Source organism: Panthera pardus, unplaced genomic scaffold, assembly GCF_024362965.1.
Source record: "Panthera pardus isolate Hobbes unplaced genomic scaffold, ASM2436296v1 HiC_scaffold_18, whole genome shotgun sequence".
In the NCBI taxonomy this organism is placed as follows: Eukaryota; Metazoa; Chordata; class Mammalia; order Carnivora; family Felidae; genus Panthera; species Panthera pardus.
The window spans coordinates 12,295,517-12,323,493 of record NW_026526743.1 but is presented as its reverse complement, the minus strand read 5'-3'; the positions used below and the strand labels follow the sequence as shown (position 1 = coordinate 12,323,493).

At 45.5% G+C, this 27,977-nt stretch overlaps 1 protein-coding gene and 1 long non-coding RNA gene across 2 annotated transcripts in view; one reads left to right on the top strand and one right to left on the bottom strand.

The window, feature by feature from the left end:
* Nucleotides 1-920: 920 nt before the first annotated feature.
* On the bottom strand, nt 921-14,921 carry ZNF8 (zinc finger protein 8). The gene is made up of 4 exons (XM_019438651.2): nt 14,746-14,921; nt 9,575-9,701; nt 9,181-9,276; nt 921-5,765 (listed from the first exon to the last, which is right to left on the bottom strand). The coding sequence occupies exons 1-4, from the start codon at nt 14,809-14,811 to the stop codon at nt 4,327-4,329; spliced, it is 1,728 nt and encodes a 575-aa protein (XP_019294196.1). The 5' UTR covers nt 14,812-14,921; the 3' UTR covers nt 921-4,326.
* Nucleotides 14,922-15,077: 156 nt separating this feature from the next.
* LOC109260449 (uncharacterized) overlaps nt 15,078-27,977 on the top strand; it is an 18,908-nt gene continuing 6,008 nt past the window's right edge. Inside the window, exons 1-6 of the long non-coding RNA XR_008423404.1 lie at nt 15,078-15,276; nt 15,805-15,878; nt 19,552-19,773; nt 22,730-22,962; nt 23,616-23,698; nt 27,673-27,801. This is a non-coding gene — a long non-coding RNA (uncharacterized LOC109260449). The remainder of the gene's footprint in view (nt 15,277-15,804; nt 15,879-19,551; nt 19,774-22,729; nt 22,963-23,615; nt 23,699-27,672; nt 27,802-27,977) is intronic.

The following is a 27,977-nucleotide window of genomic DNA, read 5'->3' as shown; positions in this document are numbered from 1 at the left end:
ACTCGTCTAACTATAGTTTGGGGTATTCCCACCCACCCCCCTCCCAACCCCTGAGCCCTGTGCATCCTGTAAAGCTTCAGCAAATGCCCTCTAAGAACCAGTAATTCTTCCAATTACTCAAGAAACTCAAGAAACCACACCATTACCTTCTATATAGTCATATGCTCATTTCTCCCAATTACGTCCTTTTTGTTTTCATTTTTTAGTGAAGCCCGCATAGAAAACCATGCACAGCACTCTGCTGTGCCTGGTGGAGTCGACTCCTGATGTGCAGGCTAACCTTCTCTACCCTTCCTTCCCACTAGTCAGTTGATCACAAGGGGAGATTAAAGAAATCAGCCACTTATCTTAGACTAGAATTGTGCAAGAGCTTTCTAAGGTTGAGGGAGATGTTCTATTTGTAACTACTGAGCAGTTGGAATGTGGCTAATGTGATTGAAGAACTCAATATTTACTAATTTTGGGTGAATTTAAAATTACATCTAAATAGCTATACCTAGCTAGTGATTACGATGGACAACTTGGTACATCTAGATGTTCACCTTGGATCTCCTTACAAGGAGACCTATAGGAGACTGTTCTTTAGACGATGCAGATTTCTTACCAATTACCTTTTGCACAAATGACTTGAATCTCTCTGAGGATGTACAAGGAGATACTGAAAATGGGGAACTTGGCTGTTGGCCACAATTTACGTGTGGGCATAATTTGGGCTGATACAGGGAATTTAATAAAATAACTTAGAAATATATGTGCTAAAATAGCTTGCAGGAAAATGTGTGAAGTCAAAGCTATTTTATACTTAACTGGTTCCATTAACTCAAGGTTCATGCATGTGTGCCTATATAAGAACGGGTGTGGCTAAGAATTTAGTGTGTGTGTGTATGACAGAAAACAATGAAACCAATTATCAAACTTACTTTAACTTGAAAGAGTTGAGATTTTTAATTTAAATTTATTTTTTGAACTGGTAATACTTTTACATATTTCAAAATTCCAAAAATACCAAAAGATATAAAGTGAAAATCATTCCTCATCCCTTTCCCCCCACTTCTCCTCCCCAAGAGCAACTAGTATGCTTGGTTACTTTATACCCTTAGGCGATATTGTGTATGTGTGTGTATGTGTGTGTAAGCAAAGGATTTTTTACACAAATGGAAACATACTTTACATACTGTTTTACACCTTTTCATTTAACAATGTATCTTGGAGCTCTTTCCCATATTAGTACATAAAGACAGTCCCCATTTTTAAGACTGTGTCATGCTCCATTCCAGCAATCACTAACCCAGTTCCCCAGGGTGGACACTGGGGTTGTTTACAAATTTTACTTCTGAAATCAATACCATAGTGAAACCATGTACAGTCTACAATGTACAAATATATCTCCCAGCAACAGGTTTACTGAGACAAAGAGTTTGTGTATTTATAATTTTAATTTTTATTAAAAAAATTTTTTTTAATGTTTTATTTTTGAGAGAGAGAGAGACAGAGTATTAGTGGGGGAGGGGCAGAGAGAGAGGGAGACACATTATCTGAGAAGCGGGATCCTGGCTCTGAGTTGTCAGCACAGAGCCTGACATGGGGTTTGAACTTGTGAACCACAAGATCATGAAGTTGAAGTCTGAAGCTTATCAGACTGAGCCACCCAGGCACCCTGTGTGTGTCTGTAATTTTAGATAGCAACTGATAAGCTGCCCTTCACAGAGGCTGTATCACTTTTTACTCTCCCTGGAAACATGTAGAAAAGACTCCCTCACTTTTGGATAAAAGTCAAGGCTGGTAAAATGCTAGGTGGTCATGCTCCTACAACCCTCCTGAAAGGTAATTTAAAAAGCTACATGAGATTCATGGCCAGAGGAAAATGCTCAAAAAAACCCCAAAACAGTTAAGAAGCATGTGTTACTAGAAAGGATTCCAATTTTCTAAACACGACACGACTAGAAATATATTTTTTGTGAGTATAAGATCTATATACCCACATGTACACTCTATGTATACATTTATATTGTTATGAAAAAATTACAAGGGAAATTAACAAAATCTTAATGGTAATACCATCTCTGGATAGTGGAAGTATGAGGAATTAAATTTTACTTTTGTGCATCTTCCATGTTTTACAGTAAAGAATCTGCATTACTTTTATAAACTGATAAAGCCACGTATTCCGTAGTTTATAGTAACTTCCTCTGAAGAGTTTATCTGACTGTTTCAAAACATCTATAAGGAAATCGGTAGGAACATTATGCCTAGAAAACACGACCCGAAATGAGAAATGAAACATTTGTAATCATCTCTGCTGCCTGGAGAGGGAGGCGAGTGACAAGCTTGTTCCCAGCTAACCCACTGAGGCCACTGTAACCTCAGCCCACCCAGCAACCATTCTGAGACCTTTAGGAGCTGCCATTTTGTGGGCCAAGGTGGAGGGAAAGGGACAATTGTAGGCCTGGCTTCCACAGCTGCCTAGAACCATGAAGTTACCACTGGAGCTCCCCTCCACATAGGGCACTGATAGGTAGAACATTCCCGAAGCTGCACCCCACACCATTGATGGGGAAGGGAAGAAGAATGGTCAAAAGTGGGGCTTATCTATGTTTTATGATGTCCATGATAAAATGCTAAAATTAAAAAAACTTTTTTTTAATGTTTATTTATTTTTGACAGAGAGAGAGAGACAGAGCACAAGTGGGGGAGGGGCAGAGAGAGCGAGAGAGAGACACAGAATCCAAAGCAGGCTCTAGGCTCTGAGCTGTCAGCACAGAGCCCAACACAGGGCTCGAACTCACAGACCGCGAGATCATGACCCGAGCCAAAGTCGGACACTCAACTGACTGAGCCACCCAGGCGCCCCTACAATGCTAAAATTTAGATTACTCAGAAAAATAAGTAGATTCTTTTTTTTTTTCTCACACCAATTAGGAATGCTGCAAAATGGTCAAAAAGACTACTATAAGACACATTGGGTATAAATTTTTTTTTTTTATGTTTATTTATTTCTGAGACAGAGCATGAGTGGGGGAGGGGCAGAGAGAGAGGGAGACACAGAATCAGAAGTAGGCTCCAGGCTCTGAGCTGTCAGCACAGTGCCCGATGCGGGGCTCGAACTCACAAACTGTGAGATCATGACCTGAGCCGAAGTCGGTCGCTCAACCGACTGAGCCACCCAGGCGCCCCTAGACACATTGGGTATAAATCAGTTAATGATATCATTTGTTAAAATCAAAGGTATAGGACTGTTAGTGCAGCCCTGATCAATTTAGACTCTGGAAAAGTTGGCTGTAGTTCTGGGCATGGTTTCTTTACTTTGGCATATTTGGGGCTAGGTAATTCTTTGTTGAGGGACGGTCTTGGGCATTAGAAGGTGTTCAGCAGCATCCACTAGTTGCCAAGTGGCACCCCACTGTTCTGCCAGTTATGACAACCAAAAATGTCTCCAGACATCACTAGATGTCTCCTGGAGGACAAATCCACCCGATGGAAAACCTCTGGCTTAAGCAACGCTGGCAATTTCAAGGCAACGGCTTTCAAAAGGATCTGTGACATGCCCAGGGAATGTAGCAGAATTTCATGGGGGCCTTTTTGTCTTTTGCTCTGGGCATGGGTGCAGCTGACATGTGGGTGGGGGCCAAGTGTGCTCTTGTGAAGTGCAGAGCTGGCTCCTGTGGACCATGTACAAATCTGTGAAACAAGTCTGTCATGTGTGAACTGAGATCCTAAGTCAACTTCACATAGAAACACAAATTAACCCTGCACGCTTAGAATTTTATACAGAATTTTCCAGAAATGCAGTGGTATTTTGTTTTGTCCAAAACTTTTGCAAAAGTTAGTCACCACTTAGGAAAATCACATCCCATACTGGAATGCCACTCAGACTATTTCCATGACCAATACCATATCCCATATGCCAGACGGCACTTGCAATGCCCCAGGTAGGTGTTCAGGCACAATGGCCCACACAGTCACGTGGAGAGGTACCGCACCAACTCAGTCCACATCACTCTACCATAAATTACTTTTTTTTAATTATGCTTTACAAAAAGGGGCGGTATATCGATTTTTTACAGTACATGTATGTGGGTTACATTACCTATGAATTCATTTTGCAGTAATAGAGGGAACAGCACAAAACACATGTGCTTAAAGGGGGCACTGGGCTTGGCAGATTTGAGAACCATCAATCTCCAGTATTTGGGAAGCACCATTTCTTTAAGAATCAGAGGTCACTTTAGACGTTTCTACCCCCAGTCCCCCTTTCTGTGAATGCACTATGTGGACTTACCACATTTTTGTACCTGTGGTTCAAAAGTCATCTGTAGAGTTTCTCTCCTACGAGGATTCTCTGATGTCAAATAACACAGAAGCACCCATGGAAGACTCTTCAACCCCAATGACGTGAACCGGGTTTTTTTCTTGCATGATTTCATGGATGTCAAACAAGGCAAGCGCTCGGCTCGAGGGCTGTCCTGCCTTTGTCCCACCCCCAGGGTTCTCGCTGGAGTGTGTGTGCTGATGCCGGGCAAGGTGTGAGCCCCGGGCAAAGGACTGCTCAAGCCGTCGCCGGTTCCGGCCCTGGGACTCCTCTCTGGTGTGAGTTATCTGGTGTCGGATGAGGTGCGAGCTCTGAATAAAACATTTCCCACAATGATTACACTTAAAAGGCCTGTCGCTTCGGTGAGCCCTCTCATCTGGATTCAAAGGTGGGTCACAGCCGAGGGCTTCTGCCCACTCATGCTTCGTCAGAGCTGGCGTCTGCTCGAAGATCAGCCTCTGGCGGCACTCGTAGGGCTTCTCCCCAGCATGCTTTCGCTGGTGCTGGGCCAGGGAGGAGCTGTGCCTGAAGCCCTTCCCACAGTGGTTGCACTCATAGGGCCTCTCCTCTGTGTGTGTCCTCAGATGCAGGAAGAGGCACGTGGTCCGTGAGAAGGACTTCCCACACACGCTGCAAGTGTATGGCTTCTCCCCAGTGTGTGTCCGCTTATGCCGGCCCAGGGAGGAGTTCTGGTTGAAGGCCCGCCCACAGTCCTGACATTCATAGGGTTTCTCCCCGGTGTGAATTCTCCGATGGACAGTAAGGTGTGTGCTATGGCAGAAAGACTTCCCACACTCAGCGCATTTATAGGGCTTGTCTCCCGTGTGGATTCGCTCATGCTGAACCAGGGAGGAGTTCTGGCTGAAGGCTTTCCCACACTCTTTGCACATATAAGGCCTCTCTCCCGTGTGAATCCTCTTATGCACTGTGAGATGTGCGTTATGATTAAACGACTTCCCACAGTCTGTACATTTGTAGGGTTTATCCTGAACTTGGCTTCGGGTGAGTTCTGTAATGGGAATGGCCTGACTGGAAGCTTTGCTACAGTCACTGCTGTCACACGGCCCTTTGCCGGAGGAGCCTGTCTGCTGGACTGAGCTTGAGTTACCTTCCGAGTTTATAGCCTGTGAGTCGTAAGCACAGAGAGAGTCTCTCCTAGAAGTCTCCGAGGATGGATCTGGGTTTGCATTCAGGACACTGTTTTCCCCAGGTCTGAAACTTTCATAGCTTTTATCTTGAACTGGTACTTCCTCAAGACTAACTTCCAATTGCCTCAAATTATCCTGTTCCTTCTCAGGCACCTGTACCTGGCGCTCACGTTCCCAGTGTTTCCCTAGTGTGGTGGGACAGGGAGTGTCCCTCAGGAAGCCTTCCCTTTCCGCAACATGGGATGGCTCCTCCTCAAGAAGGCCCTGCTTCTTGGGTGACGCTTGGCTTTCGGGTCCAGGTTCCCAGCCTAAAAGAGTACCAAAGAGCTGAGGAAGTTGGTGGAAAAAACACAGAGAGGACACGTTGGGCCTCCATCCTTACTACTCCTCCCACCTCTAGGAAAATCTCAGTTCTGCTCCTGTGCAGACACCAAGTGCCTCATCTGCAGAAACAGTCTCATGCTTTCATTCGTTCGACAAAAATCTCCCAAGTACCTGCCACAGGCCCAGGCACTGGCCTTAGACAGGGGGCTGGCAGACTACAGCCCCCAACTACGAGTATTTTTTATGTTTTTAAGGGCTGCAGGAAAAAAAGAGAAGGGTGTATGACAGAAGCAGAATTCTAAAGATGTCCCTGGCTGTGCAATCAGACACTCATCTAGGTACTGCCAGGAAGGGACTTGGCAGGTGACTCATCAGCTGACCTGAAGCCTTAAAATAGGGAGATGATGCTGGGTTATCAGGATGGGCCTGAAGTAGCCCCCAGAGCCCTTAAAAGCAGAAGGAGGTAAAAGGGAGAGGCTGGCTGCACAGGAGGACTTCACTTGGGAAATGGGTGCACTTCCTGAGAACAACTCCTGCACAACAGTCTCAAAGGAAACAGGAACCTCAATCCTATGGTCACACAGACCTGCATTCTGTCTGACCACACCTGGAACTGGATTCTCTCTGAGTTCCCTGCCCAGTCAGGACCTTGACTTCAGTCTTGTGAGACCTGGAGCAGACAAACCAGCCAGGACTGACAGAAATGTGATATAACGAATGGGTGTTGTTTTAAACTGCTAAGTTTATGGTAATTCGTTTCAGAGAGAACAGAAAGCAAATAGTGAGTATACTTAGCCCACACAGCCTAAAATACTCACTGTCTGGCCCCTGATGCTGGGGAGAAACTGCAACCCCAACACATGAAAAGCCCAGTCCTCAGGAGCCAGGGAAATAGATACTGAGCAAATCATCGAAGGAGCAGGCTTGGGAGGCAGACAAGGAGCTCAGTTTTAGAAAACCGAAGTTTGGTAGGTCAGATACCCAAGTGGAGGTACCCTCATGTCTGTAGGACACCTTGGGAGGACCAGCCCAGGTCGCAGAACCCTCCAGAACAAGAACTGCATGCAGGCAGGCGGGCTCCCCACTTCCTTACAGTGCAGTGAAGGCAAGGGTATCAGCTTCCTGTAGCTGCTCTAACAACGTGCTGCAAACGTATCGCCTTAAGAGACCACACTTCTCTCACAGTTCTGAGGTCAGAAGTCCCAAGTCAAGGTATCAGCAGGGCTGGATGACTCTTGGCTGCTCTAGGAGAGAATCTGTTTCCGTGCCATTTCCAGCTTCACGAGACTGACTACATTCCATGGCCCTTTCCTTCACCTTCAGAGCCAGCAGACCCCAACCCCTGATATCTGGCTGTTCATTTTATCCTTTATAATAAACCAGTAATAAATAGTGTCCCTGAGTTCTGTGAGCTGTAAAAGCATATTACTGAACCTAAGGAGAGGGTCATGGGAACCCCTGATTTATAGCTCGTCAGTCAGAGGTATGGGATGCCCTGACTTGTCAACTGGCATCTGAAGTGGAGGCATTCTTAAGAGACAGAGTCCTCAGGCTGTGGGGTCTACACTAACTCCAGGTAGATAGTGTCAGACTTGGACTTAATTGTTGGACACCCAGCTAGTAACTGGAGAGTTGGAGAACGGTTTGTTGGTGTGGAAAAAACCCCACACATTGGGTGTCACAAGTGTTATATGGGTAAAAGCAAATCACGGTACTGCTAATTGGTGACTTTGGAGCTATTAAAATGTCCTCGAACTTGACAGTGGTGATGGGTATAATCTGTGAATATACTCAAAACCACTAAATTGTATGTTTTACATGGTGAAATTTATGGTCCGCTGGGGACCATGGCATCCAGAAGGGGACTAGCCTGGTAGGAGTTGGCTCAGGGCCTGGGGGTGCAGGCCAGCACTGGGGACTGGAGGATGTCAAACGTGTGGGGGCACTTCAGGCTCTTTTGCCTCAGAGGAGACACGGTACTTCTCCATCTGCTGCAGATTCACCCTTGCCCTCGGGTAATAGGCTACGCCTCATTGTGGAGGTACATGTGATTCCCATTCCCTGCAGGTCAAAAAGCGCTGGGTGGTGTCAGAGGCTGAGCAGCAGGTACTGCTGGCCGTGTATCCCACTGTCATAGCCTCCTTCTTCCAACGCACTTCAGGGTACCAATGCACCAGTCCCAGAGAAGGGATTGTGACAGGCATAAGCCAATTATGACAATCTAGGCCTCCTTTCCAGACTCCCTTGTGGCATAAGGGCAGGTAGATGTGACCCATTCCTGACCAAGGAGACCTCATAGGACGAAATCTGGAGTTCATTCAGATAAAAGGGGTGAAATGTTACTGGCACTATTCTTCCCACATCCACACCCCCTGCCTGGAGCACAGATGTGATGGCCAGAGCTGCTGCATCCATGCCATAACCTCAAGGAAAGGCCAGAAGAATCAGAACCATAAGCCTTGCCACTGAATACTGAGTCAGAGGCAGCAGTGGCTGCTTTGTGAAAAAAATTGCTTCTTTTTTTGAGTACTCTAGCCCAGGTTTCAGATATTTAGAGCTGAATACAATCCTTGTTGCTGAGAGAACACAAGGGTGTGGAGAACAGGTTTACAGAATCCGGACATGAAAGATTAAAATGGAGAAGATGGAGAGCAAGTTCACACATTAGAAATGATCCTGTGGCAAGGGCACACGGAGGTGGCAAGAGAGAACATGAGAGGGAGGACAGGGTGGGATTCTGACCACTGGAGGAGAGGCAGATGGTCTCTGTGCTCAGAGAAGGGAGAGCCCGGATGAGAAGAACAGAGAACACAGGAGCAGGGCGCAGACCTCCTACACAGAGAAAAGCTAACAGGGCAGGCCTAAGGCTACCATCGTTAGAGGGGCCAGTTTTGAGACTGGCCCTGGGCTGCGTGTGGGAATTTGGATTTCAAGAGAGCTCCCACCACCCTAACTGATAAGAGTGGCTCACTGTGCCCAAACTGTGCCCACAGTATGGTTTACGGTGAGCACCTGCTCTCTCCTGCGAGTCCGGAATCTTGGTCTGTGCCAGGCACAGGGTGCCTAAGTGACCAGCGCCCAATGAAACACCCTGGCACTGAGCCTCTAACAAGCTTCCCTGGGAGCTAGCATTCCTCAAGTGTCGTCACAACTCACTACTGTGGGAACTACGCATGTACAGTGTGACTCTACTAGGAAGGAACTGTGGAATCTTGGCTGGCTTCTGGACTTCACCCCATCTGCCTTTTCTCCTTGCCGACTTTCCTCTATATTCTTTCGCTGTAATCACTGGCTCTTTGGGGTCTTGGGGACCCTGACACACCACCCTTTCCAAGCAGCACATCTGTAGTCACCTCTTGGGCTGCTCCCATTAGGAGTTCCCACTTGGCAGCTTCTCACCTGGACAGTGACCCTGGGCAATTCCTCTCTCCGCTGCCCACAGCTCAGCCCCTTGCTCCAGTTGGGAGATGACTTCAGGTTTTGGAAGCTCAGGCCCTGGAACAAGGGAAAGACACAGGATGTGGGGACCTGCCACAGAAAGAACCAGCTCAGAATCCAGCCCTACACTCCTGATAGGGCATGAGGACATCTCACAATAAGGTGACGGCTTTGCATTGGGACAGAAAAGGGCAGAAACCTCCTCCTGCCTGTATGTACCACAAGGAATGAGAATGCAAGATCCCTGTCCCCCAGCCCAAGATCAAGTCCTCATACCAGAGGCCCTATGACCTATAACCCATAAAAAATAAGTCACTGTAGGAATCCAATCGTCAGCTGGGGAAGCAGGCCTTACCCACAGAGAGCAGATGCCCAAAGGTCTCCAGCATCACGTCACGGTAGAGGGTCCTCTGGGCGGGGCCCAGCTGTCCCCACTCTTCTTGGGTGAAGTCCACAGCCACGTCCCGGAAGGTCACCGGCTCCTGAAATATCACACACACTCTTGATCAGCTGGACTGCCCCCGTCAGTGCTCTTAGGAAGAGAAGGAGGAATGGAGAAGCAGAAGATGGGCAGGCCAGTGTCCTGAGAGCGTGCATATTCTGAATAATGCCAAGTCAGGTCTCACTGGGCACCTACTGGACTGTCACATTTAGGTTGTATAGTGAGGGCATATGAAAGTATCCCAGCAAGATGGAAGCCACCCACAGCTGACCTACAACTGATCTCAGACAGGTGCAGGTGCAAACAGAAATTGCTGACTTGCAGATCTGTGGGTTAAAGAAACAGTTACTGGTCTAAGCTACTAACCTTTAGGATAGTTGGTTACATAGTAACATCTAACTGATACATTAAATAACTCTCAGATTCAAGGCAAGACTCAGTATCCTACCTGAAAAGAGGGGTTTATAGTTGGAGTCAGAAACTCACCTATCTTCAGGGACCAGGCAGGCTCATCAAAGACTGAAGTGGGCTACTGGAAGAGCCTACAAGGGTACTTAACCTGCGAGAGGTGACACTGCAGGTGATGGGTAATATATGCCCTATTTGAAGGGGCAGCTGGGACTCAGAACCAACTGATCATGGGGGAAATTCAGGCCTCATATGGTCAGAACTGCCCATCTCTAGTGAGTAGCTGAAAATTAGGCCACATTTTTAAATGAAACTTTTAATTTTTGTAAGTTGATGCAACGTATCTAAAACATGTCCTACAAGTGAAACCCTTCTGTGGGCTCGGTGTGGCCACTGTCAGAAGCTAGATATTTCTGGATCTGAGTTTTGACTCTGCTACTTCTTCCTCAAGAAGCATAGAGCAGGTAACCACTTCGATTGCCACGCTTCCCTGTTTACAAAGTCATTCCTTGGGGGCTGTGATGGGGAATAAGTGGTTGTGAAACACTTTCTACAGGACAAGATGCAAAAGAATAAAATCGGTCCTCTACTTCACACCATATAAAAAGTTAACTCAAAATGGATAAAAGACAAACGTAAGAGCTAAAACTATTAAGCTCTTAGAAGAAAATATAGTAATGAATCTTCACAATCTTGGATTGGTGAAGAGTTCCTAGAATCTGACAGCAAAAGCACAAGCAACGAAAGAAAAAAGTAAGTTGGACTTCATCAACATTAAAAATTGTTGTGCTTCAAAGGACACTATCAAGAAAATGAAAAGAGGGAAACCTGGGTGGCTCACTTGGTTCAGTATCTGACTCCTGGTTTCAGCTCAGGTGAATATCCTAGGGTTGTGGGATTGAGCCCCACATTGGGCTCTTGCTAAGCATGGAGCCTCCTTAGGATTTTCTCTCTCCCTCTGCCCCTCTTTTCCATTCGTGCTCGCTCTCTCTCTCTCTCTCAAATTAAAAAAATAAATTAATTTAAAAAATTAAGTGAAAAAATATCCACATACTGGGAAATAATAATAGCAAATCACAAATCTTGTATGTGACTTGTATCTGGAAAATATAAAGGACTCTTACAACTCAATAATAATGACAACACAATTAAAAAGGGCAAAGGACCTAAATAGGTATTTCTTCAAAGAAAATATAAAATATACAAATACTGAATAAGCACTTGAAAAGATGCTCAATATCATTAGCTACCAGGGAAATGCAAATCACAATCACTTACTAAATACCTCAATTATAAAGGGGTATGTTAAGAAAAACACAAGAAGGCTTTAAAATTTTAAAGAAATTATAGTACAGGTGGCATACAACTCTGACAAAAATTGTTCAGGAAGCATGAGAACCCTTTGGTTGGAAACAGAAGTCTCTGTTCTTGTCCCCATGTCCTCATATGCCACTCAGGTCCTCCAGCTCTGATACATGCTCCCTGTGCCTCCTGCTTTCCCTGCCTCGCCCCCTCAACTATCACCCACTCTGCATGGGTCCTCAGTAACAGCCCAGGCGCCAGGCCCACCGAGTACTGATCTCTCCAGGCCATAAGAGCTCTCAGTGGCATTACGTGAGTCCTTCATGTCTCTCCTGGAATTCTAGCAGGAGCCCATTCCTTGCTTTTTCATGGCCCTCTCTGCTGCTCCACCTCAGACCCCTGTGGCTCTCCTCCTGTTCTGCACTACTGGTGCCTGGAGAGATGGGCTATCAGACTCCTTTACTCCACACACTCCCACAGCTGACCAGGCCACCCTGGCATCATCCAGCACCTGGTCACTGGCCCCCTCCCCGCATCCTAGTTAGCTCGCAGTATTTCTCCTACCCCCACCTTCCCAGATGCTTTAATGTTTTTTCTCAAACCCAAGCTATACTTGCTTTAAAAAGTCTTGAATGGCTCCTTTTCACCTTTGGGTACAGGATGGCCTCTTTCAGCCTGGCTATGGTTGACTGAGTAATGGCCTCCAAAGATACCCAGGTCCTAGTTTCTGGAGCTGGTGAATGTTACCATAAATGGCAAAAGGGATTCTGTGAATGTGATTAAGGATTTTTAAATGGGGAAATTATCCTGGATTATCCAGGTGGGCCCTAAATGCAATCACAAATGTCCTTCTAAGAAGGTGGAGGGAGATTTAACTACAGAAGACAAAAAGCAATGTGACCGCTATGGCTAGATGCCATGCTGCTGGCTTTGAAGACAGACAAAGGGCCATTAGCCAAGGAATACAAGGACTACGGCCACTAGAGCTAGAAAAGGTGAGGAAACCGATTCTCCCCTAGATCCTCCAGGGGTGGCTCTGCCCAGTATAACTGATCTCAGGCTTCTTACCTCCAGAACTGTAAGAATAAATGTGTATTGCTTTAAACCACCAAGTCTTTAGTACTCTGTTACAGCAGCCACAGAAAGCTATACACTGGACCTCAATGCCCTCGACTTCCTTGCCTCCTGTGGTGGCAAGCCTCCAAGATGGCCTCCAGTGGTCCCCAGTCCTTGTGTAGTTATGCAGTCCCCTCCTATACTGTGCAGGTTTGACAACCAATACGGTTGGGCAACCAATAGGATACCGTACCAATGAGTGTGTAAATTCTGACCCCAGGGCACAAAAGGCATTGGAGCTTCTACCTTGCCATCTCCTGGACCACTTACTCTTTGGGAAGCCAGATGCCATGTTGTGAGGACACTCAAGCAGCTCCACAGAGAGGCCCACATGGGGAGGGACTGTCATGTGAGTGAACTGTCTTGTAGGTGGATCCTCCAACCCCAGTCAAGTCTCAGATGACAGCAGTCCACACTGATATCTTGATGGTAACCTCATGGGCCTAGGCCAGAACCACCAGCTAAATCATTCAAGGATTTCTGCTATCAGAACTGAGGTAATATTTATTGTTGTTCTAGGCCACTAGGTTTTTGGGTTACACGCAACAGATAACTAATACACTTTATCTTACTGCTGACAGACTCTCCTTGAGAGAATCTCATTCCTCTGAACCCTTTTCTCAACTAGGCCTTGAGCTCTGGGCTTCTATGTCCACTTTGCATCACCCCGTTTCATAAGAGTTGGGTTAGTCAGAAAAAAAAAGAAAAAGAGTTGGTTTAGTCAGAATACCCACCCACCATATCTAATTACTCTCTGTATCGTTTCAAAGTCCTCATCCCACAGAATCCTTCAGGTAATATCTGATCACTTGGCCTGCTTCAGCAAGAATCCCTAGGTCAGTTTAGCAAGAATTATACCCACCCCAGAACCCAGCTAGAAATTCCCACTTTTACTTGTAGTATTTGGAATTGAGTCCAGTTCTATACTGAAGTCTCTTTCCCTCTATTGCAATAGTTTCTGAATAAAATCTGTTTTGACTGCCTTAATTATTGTTTTACACTGACATTGCTCATTCTCTGCCCCACCCCCTCCATCCACTGCAGACCAAAGTGTGATTTTTTTTCTCTTTCAAAGTAGGCTTCACATGCCCAGCTGGAGGCAAATTCACCACCAAGAGATCAAGAACCCAGCTGAGATCAAGAGTCAGACCCTCGGTGCATCTGAGTGGCTCAGTCGGTTAAGGCTCAGGTCGTGATCTCACGGTCTGTGAGTTCGAACCCCGCGTTGGGCTCTGTGCTGACAGCTCAGTGCCTGGAGCCTGCTTCAGATTCTGGGTCTCCCTTTCTCTCTGCCCCTCCCCAGCTCATCCTCTGTCTTTCAAAAATAAATAAACACAAACAAACAAAATTAAAAAAAAAAAAAGATGTTCAACCAAGGTGCCCCACTAAAGTGTGATTTAATGCAAATCTGCATAACACATATCTGAAAACATGCAAATCTAAGGTTATCAATAATCTCACTTTGCATACAAAATCTGAAATAATGCAAATCCTTGTAAACAACAACAACAAAACACAGTAAGTCCAGAATTTCAAAGATGCGGAGCTTCAGGAATTATGAATTATTTTTGGTTTCTGCCACGTGGAGACAGCACTTTATGGAGAACACAGGGAGCGGCCACTTTGTCTACAATTGCAGGATCTTTGAAACAGGCACCTTCCCAGATGGCCTTGCAGGCACGGACCGCCCAGTGTGCAATTTGCCCACAGCCCCCGCGAGGGAGCGGTGCTGGGAAGGAGCCCAGCCCCGGTAGTCGCTCCCGCCCCAGTTATGCCGTGCCTGGTGACCTGTCATCATCCTCAGGGGTTGTGCCCAGCCCCCTGGCCAGGGGCCTCGCGGAGCAGGGCTCTCGGGGAGTGTTTGCTGGCTCCGTGAATTAAAGCATTTCTATTCGGAAATACCTGCCATCTCGGCGCTCCACTGACACCATCACATGGCAGATGGCCTTCGCGGGGAAAGCAATCGGCGGGAGCCGGGCCAGCCTGGTCCTAGGAAATGATACTAAGCCCCATCCCAGAACAAGGAAACTGGCGTACTAGGGGAGCATGCGCACTGGGGGACCTGATGGCCCGGGTTCGAATCCAAACTCCACCCTCACCAGTCGGGCCAGTCAGCGCGCCCTGAACTGCGCCTCAGTTTTCTCATGTGTAAAGGGGGATAAGGCCCGGGCCCTGCTCACCGTGCGCTGCCAGGGTTAAAGGGCCAATACCTGCGGGAGACGCTGGACCCGCTGCAATCGTTATTATTATTACTTTACCTGAAGCCATTCCGCTGGCAGCCCTGTAGCCATCTCCAATGCTGTCGCTTCCTCTTCGGGGTTCATCCTGGACCGACAGGTCGAGAACAGGAGCCCGAAGCGGCCGTAAACCCGAGAGCAGCCCCCGCCTCAGGGACCACTCCACTCGCCGCCCGCGGGACAATGGCGGCCGCGCTGGTGACGCTGCAACTACAACTCCCAGAAGGCCGTGCGGCGTGCCTCAGAGCCTGACCAATGGAAACCTCTGGTCGTCGAATCTTCGACCAATGAGAGCCTTCTGGCTTCGGGCCAATGGGACTGTCCTTCTTTCGGGCCTCCGGCCACTGGGGGCGCTGCTGCCGCAGACCCCCGCGAGGCCTGCCGGGCGGGCGGCGGCGTCCGGGGGCCGCCGAGGGCTGTGGCGCAGGGGCGGGCTCCGAGGGGACCCTGGTTCTGGGGGTCGTCCGTCCTCCCAGCCTGGCAGCTGGGGGTTCGTGTTTCCGCGCGTCCGCGGCGCCTAGGTGGCCTTTGCTCCTCCAGCCCCCATTGAAGGTGCGCGTCTGTCCACGCGGGAGTGGGGGGCCCTGCTTTGTGATCCGGGGCCTGCGCGTCCTAGCTGGCAATGCTGGGCATCTCCCTTGCCACCCCGCCCAGTGCCCAGCGCGGCAGGGGTCAGCAGCATCAGGAGGGGCATTTGTCAGGCATCTTCACTGACTTGAGCAGAGGGCAGGAGCTGCTGTGGGAACCATGAATCAGGCAGTCTCCGGGAGACTGAATGTGGCCACTACTGGGTTCTCACACAATTTCCAGGCAGTATTCCTTTCTCGGTGGGCAGAAAAGTCCCAGGAGGAAGTATAGCCTTCCTCTCTGCAGCAGCCCCAAAAGGGTGGAAAAGATGAGGGAGGGTTGAGTCTGTTATCTTAGAGCAGCCCCATGTATTTATATGGAATGAGTCACTGGGCACAACTTTCCTCCTGGCTCTAATAGTGCTGAAGCTTCAATGCATGATGTTTCCCTATTGTTTCAATATTTTAATTTTCTACTACTTATATTTTTGTTTTCTCCTTGGTTATATTATAGGACGTTTGTCTGTTGCAGTAGTTCTCAAAGTGTGGGCCAGGGACACCCTGGAGCTTCAGAGACCCTGTGAGTTGGTGAGTTCAAAACTAAGTTCAGCACTGAGTGTTATATGTAAGTGATGAATCACTAAATTCTACACCTGAAACAAATTTTACCATATATGTTAACTAACCAGAATTTAAATAAAAACTTGAAAAGGAAGGAAAAAAACCCATGAGTTCATAATAATAGCTTTTCCCCCCACTCCCATTTTCTCACGAATGTACAATAGAGTTTTCCAGAGACTTCTGGATGTGTAATATTGCAACAGAATGATAGTGTTAAAGGTAAACAAAATGGACATTGATTAACATGGTGAAAACAGATTTTATTCAGTTAACTGCTGACAGTGGGGGAAAGCACTGAACCCCACTTGCATTTGTGCAGAGGTGACTGGGCCTTTTAAAGAAGAATAAGGGAATCAGAAGGGGGAGAGAGCAGGACTCATGTGGAAAACTACAAAGTGTTGGTCAGTGTAAATATGATTGAGCCAGTGTGCTGTTGCCTGGTGATTATCAAAGTTAGGGTTCTACCCTCCCACAGAGACTAGAGACAGCAGCCCTCTCCTTTCTGACCATTCTGTTTCAAAGGAAACTTTCCTTAAAAAAGACTCTGAGTTGTAGGATGTACATAGACATCTCAGACAGAAAGAATTCAGTTCTAAGCTCTTTTTTAGTAAATGCTATAAGAAGAGGAGGTCAGGAGGCTATCCTTGGGTGTTCACCAGAACAAACAGCAAATTCTCCTGGCAGCATTTCTCAGGGAGGCAGTCAGCAGGCATTTCACTGGGAGGATGGTGTCTTTCTAGGGACACAGCATTGTGCTGCTAGAAGCCATGCCAGAGTCCAGTTGTCTCCTAGTGAAGAGGTTAGGACTGAACTGAGAGTACTAGGAGTACTGAGACTCTGCAAGTCTCAAAGGCACAAGCAGCTATGGAAACCCAACTGCCTTCCATCAAGCCAGACATTAAAGAAATTTGCAAAAATATAATGCAACACTACTCACTAATATTTACTTGTTTTGGAAACTGTAGTTATTTTCCATAAAGTGGGGGTTTTGAAAAAAAAAAACCAAACAAAACAAAAACAAAATGTTGTATTTGTTTTTTAGGGCTACCATAAAAAAGTACCACAAACTGGGTGACTTAAATAACAAAAATGTATTGTCTCAATTATGGAGGCTACAAGAGATCAAGGTTTTGATATGGTTTGGTCCTTCTGAGGGCGTGAGAGAGAGACTCTGCTCAATCCCTCTTTTCTCAACTTCTGGTGGTTTCCCAGCAATCTTTGGTATCCTTTGGCTTGTAGATCTCTGCCTTCATCTTCATATGACTTCTCCCTGTGTGCACGTCTGTCTCAAATTTTTCTCTTTTTATAAAGACACCAGGGGCACTTGGGTGGCTTAGTCGGTTAAGCATCCGACTTTGGCTCAGGTCATGATCTCAGGGCTCGTGAGTTCGAGACCTGCGTTGGGCTTTCTGCTGTCAGCACAGAGCCCGCTTTGGATCCTCTGTCCCCCTCTCTGTCCCTCCCCTGCTCATGCTCAAGCTCTCTCTCTCTCTCTCTCTCTCTCTTTCTCAAAAATAAATAAACATTGGGGTACCTGGGTAGCTCAGTCAGTTAAACATCCTCCTGACTCTTGGTTTCAGCTTAGGTCATGATCTCATGGTTTGTAAGTTTGAGCCCCGCATTGGGCTCTGTGCTGGTGGTGCGGAGCCTGCTTGGGATTCTCTCTCTCCCTCTCTCTCTCTCTGCCCTTCCCTGATTCCTGTTGTCTGTCTCTCTCAAAATAAATAACTAATTTTTTTTTTAAAAAAGCATTCTCAGGGTGCCTGTGTGGTTCAGTTGGTTGAGCGTCCAACTTCAGCTCGGGTCAAGCCCCATGGGGAGTTCAAGCACCGCGCTGGGCTCTGTGCTGACAGCTCAGAGTCTGGAGCCAGCTTTGGATCCTCTGTCCCTTTCTGTCTCTGCCCTTCCCCTGCTCACACACACTCTCTCTCTCTCTCTCTCTCTCTCTCTCTTTCTTTCTCTCTGTCAAAAATAAATAAACATCAAAAAATTAAAAAAAAATTCTTTTGTTGAAAATCTTTAAGAAATAAACATTAAAAAAATGAAAGCATGCTTTGATAATAATTTTGTATGTATTCCTCTGGTTTTGATATGGAGTTTGATATGATATTATGATATGATAATATCATATTTGATACTTGATATGATAATATGATATATTGTTTTTTTGTCTAAACGACATCAGATTATTTTTTATTTCATTTACTTATTTTATTATTTTCCTCTTTGACCAAATAGCTTTTGGATGATGATTTATTTTTAATGTTTAAAAATTTTTTAATGTTTATTTATTTTTAAGAGAGAGAGAGAGACAGAGCATAAATAGGGGAGGGGCAGAGAGAGAGGGAGACACAGAAACTGAAGCAGGCTCCAGGCTCTGAGCTGTCAGCACAGAGACCAATACGGAGCTTGAACTCATGAACTGTGAGATCATGACCTGAGTTGAAGTCGGATGCTCAACCAACTGAGCCACCCAGGTGCCCCCACATCTTTCTTTTTAAAACCCTTTTAGAGGGCACCTGGGTGGCTCAGTCGGTTAAGCGTCCAACTTTGGCCCAGGTCATGATCTCACAGTTTGTGGATTCGAGCCCCGCATTGGGCTGTGTGCTGATGGCTCAAAGCCTGCAACCTGCTTCGGATTCCGTGTCTCCTTCTCTCTCTGCCCCTCCCCCACTCACGCTCTATCTCTCTCCTTCAAAAATAAACATTAAAAAAAAAATCTTTTTTAAAACCCTTTTAGAGCATTCTCATACCATTCCTCTATGTGCCTGAAAATCCACTTTCTGAAGAGGGAAAATCCACAAGTAGGAGGCCTAAAGGAGATTGGATGGGAGCGATGGGGATGTTTCGGTGGGAAGTGTCCCAGGCAGAGATCACAGAATATAGCAAGACTCTAGAGGCTCAAAGAACTGTCTTGTGAAACTTAAATAAATGTAGGTGTATATCAAGTTTTCTCCTTACCTTGGCTAATATTTTATTTTATTTAAAAAAAAAATTTTTTTAATGTTTATTTATTTTTGAGACAGAGAGAGACAGAGTATGAATGGGGGAGGGTCAGAGAGAGAGGGAGACACAGAATCTGAAGCAGGCTCCAGGCTCTGAGCTGTCAGCACAGAGCCGGACGCGGGGCTCGAACTCACGGACCGTGAGATCGTGACCCGAGCCGAAGTCGGACGCTCAACCGACTGAGCCACCCAGGTGCCCCCCTTGGCTAATATTTTAAACTGGGCGGCTCCACTTTATGTCCCTTGGGTGTCTCAGTATAACCTGTCCACAAGCACATGTGCTGTTCTTGTGCTCCAAGCTTCCTCCTTCATGTCACCTCAGCCTACTCAGCTTTCTATATCATAATCTGATATAAGATTAAGATTCTTTGAGAAAGATTCCTTTCTCTCTGTTACTCCTCCGTGGGTCACTGAGGATCCATGGTGGATTAAGATAGCCCCAAATTCTTTGTGTCTCTTCCCACCGGGAGATGGGATTTATATCCCCTCCCCCTGTCTGGGCTGCCCCTGACTGACTATCCAATAAAATGTAGCAAAAGTGATGATGTGTGACTTCTGAGGCCAAATCATAAGAAGTTTTTACAGATTCTGCCTGGGTCTCCTGGAATGTTCATTCTTGGAACACCCTCTCTTAGAACCCAGCCACCATGCTGAGAGGAGCCTAGGCCACTTGAAGGGGTCTAATGTCGGTGCTCCAGTCAACAGTCCCAGCTGAGCTCACAGCTGGCAGCCAGCGCCAGCCTTAATCTTCACCCTGAGCCTTCAAATGTCTCCAGCCCTGATCGCGTTGACCTGAAACCACACAAGAGGCCCTAAGTGAAAAGAACCACCCAGCTACCCAGTCAACTTATAGAACGGTAAGAAATTAAAGAAATTATTGTTTTAAACCACTGTGTTTGGGATGTTTGTTACGTAATACTAGAAAAGTGAATCTGTGGCTTGTGGATTTTTACCTTCCTAAAAATCTTTCCTGCTCGTTCCTTCCTATTAGTTCAGTCCCTCATCATTGTTTTTAAAAATATAAAACACATGTTTTTAAGCAAGTAATACATTCTCATGACTTGAAATTCAGAAGGTGCACTATAGTATCTGGTGAGATCTTCCTCTGTCCCTTGACTCCCACCACTGACTTCCTTACTTGCTAGCAACTACTATTTTTAGTTTCTTGTAGGTCCTTCTGGAGACACCTTATGTATTCACAAGTAAATATATGTAAGTATTTTTTCATTCTCTTATACAAGTGGTGGCTACCACGCATTGAATTTTACCTTGCTTTTATTCAGTTAACAATATTCTAGAAATCTTTCCATACAAGCATGTAAGATCCTTCCTTATTATTTTTAACAACTTTATTGAGATATTAGTTCCTCTTCATCTATTTAAAGTGGGGTCCCCAGTTGGAGCATAGAGACTTTCTGGGGGTGAGAAAATGACTTTTAGGTTAAGAACTTCAGTAGACAAACTGGCCTGCAGGAGAGTGTCTGTTGAGAACCACAGAAGAAATAGCTCATGACAGAACAAAACATAAAGAGATGGAAATTTTGATGGAAGGTAATAGCCTAAGTGAACAGATCCAGAAAGCCTCATGGGCCAATAATGGGACCCCAGATGGAGAATGGGGGACAGAGAGAGAAGCTCATGATCAAGGCAATCACTGAGGAAAGTTTGTTGATGTGAAGAAACTCTTTGTCAGTGTTGGAGAGGGCTCACCGAGTTCTTGGAAGGAGTGATGTATTAAACTGTTTGAAAATCCATTTGGTCACAAATTGTGTGTGTGTGTGTGTGTGTGTGTGTGTGTGTGTGTGTGTGTTATGAGTGTGTAAATACAACTATTGTGACTGTTATGCCAAACTTGTTAATCATTTCATGGTGAATCACTTATCTACTTAAACAGCCATTTTTTTTTTCCTGAGAAATATGTTAAAGTTTCCCCAAATGACTGTACTGTAGATTTACCCATTTTTCCTGGTATTTCTACTATTTTTCAGTAGTGCCATTTCTAAAGGTTCATGGTCATTTAAAATCTTTGTAGATTTTACCTTTTATTAACATAAAATATCCCTCTGCAGAACAGAGAGGGTTATTGAATCAAGTGGTCTGAAACCCTGTAGAGCTCTTCATACCCCAGGGTCTTTCCAGAAATTATACCCCTTGACACTTCTGCATCAGTGTATCTCCCTTACCAACCTCTGACGTATGGGCTTTACAGTTTTAAAAGAATCCTTGCAAAGCCAAATGGCATGGAACAGTGACTGGCCTTTTAAATTTGCATTTCCCTAGGTTAGATCTATGTATCTACTTCTAGGCCATGTTTGAATCCTTTCTTCTAAGCACTTTGGATGTCTTAGCTTTACTTTTTCCAGCTAATTTCAGACCATTTGCTTATTATATAATCATTCTGTGTTAGTTATCTAGCGCTTATTGGGTGCCCTCCCTGTTCCAGATTCTCTGGGGCAGACCCAGCTTGGGCCCTCTGCCTGGCAGCTAGGAACAGCTTGACCTCATGGGAGAAGGATGCTGGGTTTCTTTGAGCATCTTTCTGGAGAGCTCAGCACAGCTGTGGCCAAACACCAGGAAAACTGCTGGGGGAGGCAGCCCCTTTGGAGCAGAGCGTTTCCGAGATCAGGATACAGTGTGACTGGAATCCCCAGATCTGTTAGGGAAAGGGTCCTGCTATGAAGTGGGCAGATGTAGAATCCTCAAATCTGGACTGATGAACAAGCTGTTTTCTACCTGGGATGGCTAGATCTGTGACCTCAATGTGCAGCAGACAAAGGGCAATCCCTTCCCACTCCCTCCGAGCCCGGCAATGTGCGAAGGGTTTCCACCATGTGCAGGAGACACAGAAACCAGCATCGAGCTATCTACATCTTCTCCAACTCCAGCTAGACAGATTCTTACACACGAGAATGTCTGAGAACACAGCTGGGCATGGCTCTATGGAGTGACACTTCATTTTCCTCTCCAGAGATCATAGTTCCAGCCAAGTCTTGACCACTAACTCACTCTTTGTTCCTGAACCCCCCCCCCCCCCCCGCAACACACACACACAGGGTGACTGCTTGATCCCCAACCCCTGAGAGAGTAAGATTGACATCTCATGTGTCAACCTCTTCTCTGGAAGTCAGGAGATCAGTTCCAGTCTTTGCAGTAGGAAGTGAGATGTGGATAACATCCTTCATCTAAGGGGAGGGAACTGAGGAACAGAGAGGTAGGCATAAAAGTCCCTCAGGCCACACAGCATGTTCATTAAGGAAAACTCACCAAATATGACTAGTGAGTCTTTAATCTCATACAATTCCTCCTCAAATCTGCTCCTCTCTATTTCCTTCATCATCCTTCCAGTGCTGGAGTTGAGTTGAGTTGAGTTGAGTTGAGTTGAGATGAGATGAGATGAGATGAGATGAGATGAGATGAGATGAGATGATTCTCCAGCACTTCTTCATTGGACCAAGAATGGCTATTATGTACCAGGAACTGTTTGGCAGTAAAGCAGACAACAGCCCTACCCTTATGAACTGACATTGTGTGTGTGTGTGGAAGGTGGGGTGGGTTAGAATTATTTTTTTTAATTACATATTTTTTATGTCAGATGGTATTAGGATGAACTAGGTTCTGTTGAACTAACAAACAAGACCCCACTTTCAGTGGCTCATGTCTGCTTACGGGTGATTTACTAGTCATGCTCTCTGTCCACTGGGGTTGGCAATTGAGTGGGAGGGGAAAGGGGTGTTGTCCAGCTCATCATGGCTATGATGGGTGTTGCTGGTTACCAGAGCCTCCTTGTCTTGACTCCCTCTGCATCCCTTGCAGCAACAATCACTTGTACAGCGTGACTGAGTTTCTCTCTGTGAGATCTGCAACCAGCCACCAGTGGTGTGGAGGAGGAGGTGACAGATCCAAGTGTCAACTGCTGCTGCTGCTGCTGCTGCTCAACTGCTGAGATGATGATGGGAGTTTGAGTTCACTGTGATTTCCACACCGAGGATTTGAAGAAGACCAACAAGGAGCTTGGTGGGCTGGGGCTCAAGGAAGACACAGCTCTGGTACGTACGTGGATGGCAAGCAGGATTACAGGGACAAGGGGACAGATTGTGAAAACGGAATATGCAACCTGAAAGTGGAGCAAGGACCTAAATATCCAGAACTCCTCCATCAGTTCCGTTTCTACAAGAATGAATATGAATAGTGTAAATAATTCTTGGGTGATGTTATATACACAGAGCACATTTGTTGACAGCCAACTAGCAAAATTCATACAGCCTCAGCATCACATCCTCAAGAATTAAGATGCTAAGAGCTGATGATATCGAAAGAAAATCAGAAGCTTCCACAGCCCCCAGAAGGACAAATGTACAATTAGTGTATCTCAGAGTCATCTTAGGTCAAGAACATTCTGCTCATGCTATCTTCATTAAATACCATGATGCAACATGTCTTTAGCTAGTAAACTGGACCTGAACATTACTAAGAATGTTTAACGTTCTTAGTGGTGTTTAACACACCAGGGCACCTAGCTGACTTATGGTAAAGCATGTGACTCTTGATGTCAGAGTTGTGAGTTCAAACCCCATGTTGGGCATAGAGCTTACATTTAAAAAAAAAAAAAAAAAAAAGTTTAAACATAAATTTATGTTTTATGTTTAGGGTATTTATAGAAGAAAAAAAGACAATATCATTTTTTTGTTTTCTTATCAAGGTACTGTGTCATTTAAGCCTGGAACGATCCAAATGGGATTTGAGTCTACAAACTGAATCATGGCAAGGAGTGTCAAGTCTGAGGTATGGAGGTGTGATTCTGAAAACCAGCCTCGAGCAGGATTTATATGAACTGTGTGTTTTACCCACTTGAGCAGCCAGGGCAATAGTCTGAACTACTAATGGAACAGGTACTGTGAATACGGCTAAATATATTCATGTTTGAAGAGGCATGAGAGCTTGCACAAAGAAGACTAATATGGCAGCCTAGGCTCCACCTGTTACAAGGTCCCATTTTCAGGGTTGGCCTGGCCCTTGGCTGACACCTGGCAACTTGGCTTTTAGAGTTTTGTGTGTATCCCAACTGGTAAGCATGTCTCACTGTGCCCAGAATATGCAAACGATGTGATTTACACTGAACACCTGCTTTCCTTCTGGGAGTCTGGAATGTGGTATGTTTTAGACAGAAGGTGCCTACTTGCCTGGTCTTCAGTGCATTGTGTGACCCCCTCAGAAGAGGGAGAGAGAAGAGGGAGAGATTGCATCACAATCTGTCCTCTTGTCCCTGTAATCCTGCTTGCCATCCACGTACGTACCAGAGCTGTGTCTTCCTTGAGCCCCAGCCTACTGAGCTCCTTATTGGTCTTCTTCAAATTCTCGGTGTGGAAATCACAGTGAACTTAAACTCCCATCATCATCTCAGTGCATTGTGTGACCCCCTCAGAAGAGGGGAGAAGAGAAGAGAGAAATCCTGCGCGTGGATTTCCCCAGACTTCACCTTTCTCCTTATGGTCCACCTGTGTGTCCTTGCTACATCACTACAATAAGCCTTAGCTGTGAGTATGAGGATATGCTGAGTCTCATGAAATCGCCTGGAAATCTCGGGATGTGGGGATGGTCTTGTGGCCCTCAACAGTTTCGCTGCCTAGTTGTATCAAAATTATGTGTAGGATTATTTTGATATCTGTATTCTAAAATGGGGGAGGGGAGAATGGATTTCTGTTTCTCATTAAAAGGAGCCTCTGGGTCACATGTAATAGATGTGGCATCTAGCGTTTTTGCCAAAAAAGGAAAAAAAAGCCACAAACTTAAATAAAACTAACAAAGAGGAAAGCGATATGTGGATATACGATTTTGAGATTACTATTTACAAAATGTTAAAAAAAAAAATAGGGGTGCCTGGCTGGCTCAGTCAGTGGGGCATGTGCTCTTAATCTCGGGTTGTAAATTCAAGCCCCACATTGGGTGCAGAGATTACTTAAAAATCTTTAGGGGCGCCTGGGTGGCTCAGTTGGTTAAGCATCTGACTTAGATTCAGGTCATGATCTCACTGTTCATGAATTCAAGCCCCACATCAGGCTCTGTGCTGACAGCTCAGAGCTTGGAGCCTGCTTCAGATTCTGTGTCTCCCTCTCTTTCTGCCCCTACCCCGCTTGCGTTCAGTCTCTCTCTCTCAAAAATAAACATTAAAAAAAATTTTTTTTTAATCTTTAAAAAACAAAACAACCAAAATGTTAAGGAAAAAATAGAAAGTGTCCTTGAACTATCCAGATATCTAGGTATCACCTCAGCCTGACCAAGTGGACTCTCTGAAGATGGGCCCAGGAGCCACAATTCTAATAGCTCCTCTCAGGTGGGTCTTATGCATGTTTTGATCAGGAACCACTGACCTCTGAGTATGAGAATAATTTGGGTGGAAAGGGCTCAGGTTCTTATTTCAGAGAGCCCACTTCTTGGGTCCTAGGACTTGTGTGGGGTAGAATACCTATGAGAGCAAGGCTAAAGCACTGGCTGCATATGCAGGAGCTGCACCCTTCAATCCCCAGTCCCTCCATCTCCGTCTTCTAATTCCCTCTGGGCTTAGTCTCCAGGCACACATAACCACCGCGTGTGGAGTCCCCACTATGGCTTGAGGACACTGTGGCATCGCACACATCTTCTGTACCCGAGTCTCCAGTAGCGCCTTCATTGAATGAGGCTGCTCTCATGACTTGCTGAATGCAGAAATCTCTCAGATGTTTTAGCCAACAGGAATTGTCAAACGATGTTCACTCCGCGGGGTCTGTTGGGCAGGTCCTTCCCCCCAGTCTCTGCCATCTTCTGAGAGTTATGCAATAGCAGGACCAACTATCCAATCACAAGCAAAGTTCCCATCTGTTCTGTCCAGGCTGCCTAGCCAAGGTGTTTTCCACCTCAACCTCAGGGTCTCCTATGAACCACGGCAGCTATATTACTTGAAGTGTTTTATGATGGAAACCGGGTAACTGCCAGAGTGACCTTGGGGGAAGCACATTCAGTACTTGGTGACACAAATTCACACAACTGTCTTGCCACATCTAGTTGTCCCAGGCTATCAGGTCCCCACTCTGGGGCTGCCTTCTGACTTCCTGGTGATAAGGCTGCTGGAAAATCAAGTCTTGAAAGACGAAGCCATTCCCCTTTAATTCCAGGGACTTCTAAGAAGCCAAGGAGCCTTCCTTCTTCTGGAATGAAATCTAATTTGCTAAACAGAGAAGTCTGACATCTTTCTTTTTTGCTCTTGCTTTTTAAATTGTCAATCTACTGTGACAGCAACACTGAATCAAAAGAAGGAAAATTGTACCTAATCCCACAAATCAATTGCAGATGTCCTCATGTACTGTGGTTTTTGCTCACCTATAGTTACACATTGTTAATAATTGTTACCCAAACAAAGAATGTACCACCAGGGAATGAAGTACTACAGAAGGTATAAAATGAAATCCAGGTCTCCTGCCCTACCCTACTCAACAGTCACATTCCATCAATGCCTATTAACCATTTCTTTCTTTTTTTAACCATTTCTATTCCAGTTCTTCCTGAGGCCATCTCTATAATTCTGATCTTTTATGGCCTATAGACTTAACTGACTTCCTGCTCTGGTAAGCAGTGTAGATTTGGCTCAGACTGTCGCTCCTCTATTTGCATCTAATTTCTGTCATATTACCATTTTGAGCCCTAATTCTAGTCTCCTAAATAACCTATCGTATTATATTTAAAAGTCCACTTCCTAAGATGAGGATACAGGGATACTCTGTCTCCCCACTACATCTCTTTCTCCTACTTTACAACAGCTGCAGACTGTACCATCACTGTTAGTGCTGGCAACAGTGGTGCTCTACTCCTGCCGTTATGAAATCCTCACATCACAGCTCTGGGTTTCTCTCTTTAAAAAAAGCAAAAAACAAAAAAAAACCCAGTATCTCCTGTTTATATCTATGCAAATACTGTTCAGTGAAAGACCAATCAAAACAATCTGATTATATATCTCTTCCTTTTATTCCAATATCATGAGTCTTCTGCCTCTTCTAAGAAGAAATTTTAGCATCAGGGTCAAATGCATGGATCTTATTCATCATAGATTGTAGTTGGCAAGATCTGAAGATCTTTCAGCTTTCCTTCCCCTTCTCTTCCCTTCTCCCTTCCTTTTCCTTCCCTTCTTTCCTTCCTCTTTTCTTTCTTGTCCAATAATCTTACTTTTAATTTCATAGTCTATTCTTGTTTTCATAATTCTCTTTTAAAAAGAGCATCTTGGATTTATTTTTCACTTGCAATTATTTTTTGACCCACTCTTAGAATAAAGCTTTTAAATATTTGGTTCCCTGAATATCTGTTCTCTTTGGGGTTGGTTTTTGTTTCATTTTAGATATTTTTTATTTTATGTTGAAAGCTTTCATCATTTTTCACACCTTGGCTCCCACCCATAGTGAAAAGACTATCAAAGAAGATGGGAAATTCCACAGGTGGGTGAGACTGGTTTAATGGCATGCTTTGCTATAGGGTGAAAAGTGCAAGAAGTAGTTGTTAGGATGAAGGTCCTTATAATGCCTAAACAAGGCAGCTTTTGTTCTGGAACATAATCCACCAAATTCTCTAGTCCTTCAAACTGTTTCTAGCACATAACTTTCTCCCTCCTATATTTTTTGCTTGCCCACAGTCAGATACTTACTGTAAGACAAGAAAAAAGGGGGAGGAGGGAGAGGCAATTCAGTTTCAGAACAGATTTTTCAATTAATCCTGTTTTCTCCCACACCTCTCAGTGTACAGCTCTGCCAGGGGACTGTGGCCTCTACTTCAGCGCTCTTCATAGGACCCTGGCTTCAGCCTTTCCCACTCTGCATCTCCAGCTGATGCCCTCACATCTGCTTTCACCTTGCTCAAATTTGCAGGTATGGCCTCTCCCACTTTCTTCACCATTGTTGATTTACAGTTCAGTCTTTTTTTGAACATGTTGCTGAATGACTTTTTAAAATGTTTATTTATTTTTGAGAGAGAGAGAACGAGCAAGCAGGGGAAGGGTAGAGAGAGTGGGAGACAGAAGATCTGAAGCAGACTCTGTGCTGAC